At 42.1% G+C, this 3,552-nt stretch overlaps 1 protein-coding gene across 1 annotated transcript; it reads left to right on the forward strand.

The window, feature by feature from the left end:
- Positions 1 to 771: 771 nt before the first annotated feature.
- Positions 772 to 3,329, forward strand: SARC_12913 (hypothetical protein). Its single transcript, XM_014292973.1, has 2 exons — positions 772 to 2,738; positions 2,985 to 3,329. Exons 1-2 carry the CDS (start codon positions 933 to 935, stop codon positions 3,054 to 3,056), a joined length of 1,878 nt encoding a protein of 625 aa, XP_014148448.1. The 5' UTR covers positions 772 to 932; the 3' UTR covers positions 3,057 to 3,329.
- Positions 3,330 to 3,552: the final 223 nt, after the last annotated feature.

Below are 3,552 nucleotides of genomic sequence, written 5' to 3' on the forward strand. Positions count from 1 at the left end.
ATCGGGTATCTACGGCATTCACCTAGCAGTCCTTTTTGCTAAAATAAACTTCGAAGCTTGCCAAACATGAACGATATTTTAAATCCGAGAGTATTTTGTTGGTGTTTCACAGAAGTATTTATATTCATTATTTTAACATATTTTTTCAAAACTTGGTTAAACAAAAGAAATTCAGACTTGTGTATCGACAAATTGGGACAAATGTCAAGCCCGTCACGGCCCATAGGCCATAGGGCAGCGAAACTTGTACCTTGACAGAGGTTTGCTCTATTCGCTGTAATTCTATGGCTTATATTTAAAACATGGAGTAGAGCGTCAGGCCCGCAAAACAAACCCCAACTGATTATCAGTCTATTTTAACTTATTATCAGTCTATTTTGTTTTTCAAGCAATTTGGAGAAATAGCAATCCTAGTGTGGATTTTTTTTTCATAAGGGATAATTATTTTAAATATTGAAATTTGCCACGAATCACAACTCGTACGAGACTATCACTAAAAGACAATAAAACAATTTCTATATCTTTTTGTTTTTTATGGTAAAAAACAACAATAAATAATGCATATCCTACAATATTTAGAACATCTGTGGAGTCTGGGCCTCTGAGTCTGAGGGCCGGAGAAAACCGCACAAGCAAAGTAAGGAAAACTTTTAATTTGTATATTTTAATTTTTGTTTTGTTTTGAACCCCCCCCCCCTCCTCACCAGTCCTCCACCCCCACCTCCCTTAAAACGCTTTCCTGTATGTACAATGCAACTTAAAAACAGGTCTTCTCAATACCAGTCGCAGGCATATATACACATGCACAACACAATCTGTCATTTGCCATACATACTGTGCTTTCACATTAACAGAGGAACAACATATCGACCTTTGTTCGATAATAAGTGACATTTTTGCCTTATTTTAGTCCACACATATCTAGTGAAGTCATGAAACTACCTGTTGCGTGGATACACGGTGCATTGGCTTCATTGCTATTTGTAGCATGCTCCGATGCAGCCCTGTGTGGGGAAGTGCAGAACGTTTCCGGCTACACATGCGATGTGTTGTATAGATTCGACATGTCGGCAAGTGCAAATGAGGTAGATTCACCTGCTGAATATAATAGTGTGTGCTGTAAACTTGATGGATGCCAAAAAGCCACAGACGGTGTCATTTTAGAGGTCTTCAGAGAGTGTGCCGCCGGCATAGACCCACGAACTGGGTCGACGTTGACGGTCGATGTCACCGTGTTGAATTCCGGAGGCTCTGTACTATCAAACGCAAATCTACTGCTCACAAATACAAACACAGGTGAAGAGATTGAGTTTGCGTATAATGGTCAGTCAACGTTCTCGTTGGATGAGGGGGGCAGCTACGATATCACTGTACTCGGTCTCGATGGATACTCAATCCAGACTGAGATGGGCACCGAAAAGATGAGTGGTACTGCATTAACAGGCGATACAGTTGTTGACGGTGTGTACTCTCTAGTGAATGTAACTGTAGATACTGAGGTGGAGTTTGTGTATATGGCACCTCAGATGAACAAACAAATAACAATCCGCGCCGAGGATGATGTTGGTAACGTTATATCTGATGCTCAAGTAGAGGTTACAGATATAACTGCTGGTACATCGAAAATTTATACCGTAAGCGACGATGAATGGGATCCGACCACAGGTACTTTCATCTTCGATCTACCATCGAATGAAGATTACCAGTTCGAGATCCTTAACACCCCGAGCAATGTAATAGCCGTCGACGAGATAAATGGGGACAATCTTGCCGATGGCAAGACAGTACTTATGGTTAGCGAAAACACGACTATCACCTTCGTATATGCGGTAGAAACGACGTGCCAGATCGCCTACTTTGACGCAGGCGGGGCTTGTAACGCCGGCTTCTTGGAGCAGGGCTGGAAAGCTTGCTATGGTAGCGACTGCACGCAAACTATCTGCTGCAGTCAGCGAACCTGTCTAACTGAAACCGATCTTACGTCGGGTTCCATCTGTGACGAATATAGACCTAAGATGGACTTTAGTACCATTGCTTGTGGGGAGGGCACTGGTGTTGCCTGCAGCTTTGAGCTGTGTTGCACAACGGACGTTCTACCACCGCTCACACCGCACATTGAGGACCAATGTTCGACCTCGGCTTCCATTATTAATATTGACTTTGAGGATGCCGTTGGCTGGGGATATAACGATGACGACGACCTGGACGCTAAATACAGACCTGAGGGAATCACCTTCTCTCTTACAACCACCGGATCGTTCGCACCTTACAGTCTGCGAAGTGCACCAAGGCTAGAGGCTGAAGGTGGCCCGCAAGCCGCAGCTGGGTTCTGGACGTCCTGTCGCCATTCTTCAGGAAAGACTGTGTATGACTACGATTACAAGAACACATTGGGTGGCTATTTCTTGAAGTTGGTCGGCTTGGACTCGGATGACATACCATACATGCCGGCGTTGCTCGTGACCTACAACACACACGGGTCGACTCAGGCTGCGGGTATGTTGTACGATATCGATGGCAACGCGAATAAAATCGAGGCGTACATGGTGAGTATATACGATGAGAACAGGAACCTTCTGGGCTCAGACTATTCGGTACGCGGAACTACAGCCGAGTGTACCGAAAATCTCTACGAAGGTACCTATTGGCAGTTTGTAGTCAACTCTACCAACGGCGTCCCTATCAAGTATCTGCGTATCGACTACATTGGCAGTGGCAATCCGACGAATATTGGAATGGTATGTACCGAAATTTGTCAATGTCATAGTTTCTGAGTTCTTGTCTCTTGCACTTTGCTCGATTTTTCTTCTTCTTTCTTTCATACATGGCAGTGCTTTGAGCCACTAGACTTTTCGAAACAGTGTCGCTGAAGGTCTCAACTTATTCAGCTGTCGTGCACTTATTTTTTACCTACCTAATCACACGTCTATAACCTCAAGTAGCCCACACTTTTCTAATTGTCGTCCGTTCTTCATTTCAAACAGGGTTTCGATAACTTCAGGGCCTTCGGTTGCACCGAGGATGCAAGAGTGATTAACGCTTTCTCTACAGGCTAAAAACGATAATAACTGATTCCGTTTTTCTTACGTTGTACTAGTAGCGGAGCTAGATGTTGTACCCATATATAACCACTGCACAATGTCTTTCGAGCGTGCCGTGTACCGTACAACGCGAGACAGTAACCTTCACCAGGGCAGCATATTTGCTCGAAAAAAGACATGCGCCTTTTCCAAGCGTGAAACCCGTGTTGTCAACAGCAATTTACCTCGGCGAACTTGGCCGTTTACAGTAACTAAATAAAAAAATTCATTAAATTTTATGTATATGCATGTATTGTATCAAACTATTTTAATGCCTGTCTATATATACACTTAATATGTATACAGATATATGTATATATATATATGCATTTTTCCATATATGTATTCATGTATATATTCACATATATGTATATATATATATATAAGTAAATAAATATATTTGCATCTATATATATATGATATATAATAGATATACATATATATATATATAGATGAATATATTTCCATATAT

The sequence above is a fragment of the Sphaeroforma arctica genome, assembly GCF_001186125.1.
Source record: "Sphaeroforma arctica JP610 unplaced genomic scaffold supercont1.2709, whole genome shotgun sequence".
Lineage (NCBI taxonomy): Eukaryota > Ichthyosporea > Ichthyophonida > Sphaeroforma > Sphaeroforma arctica.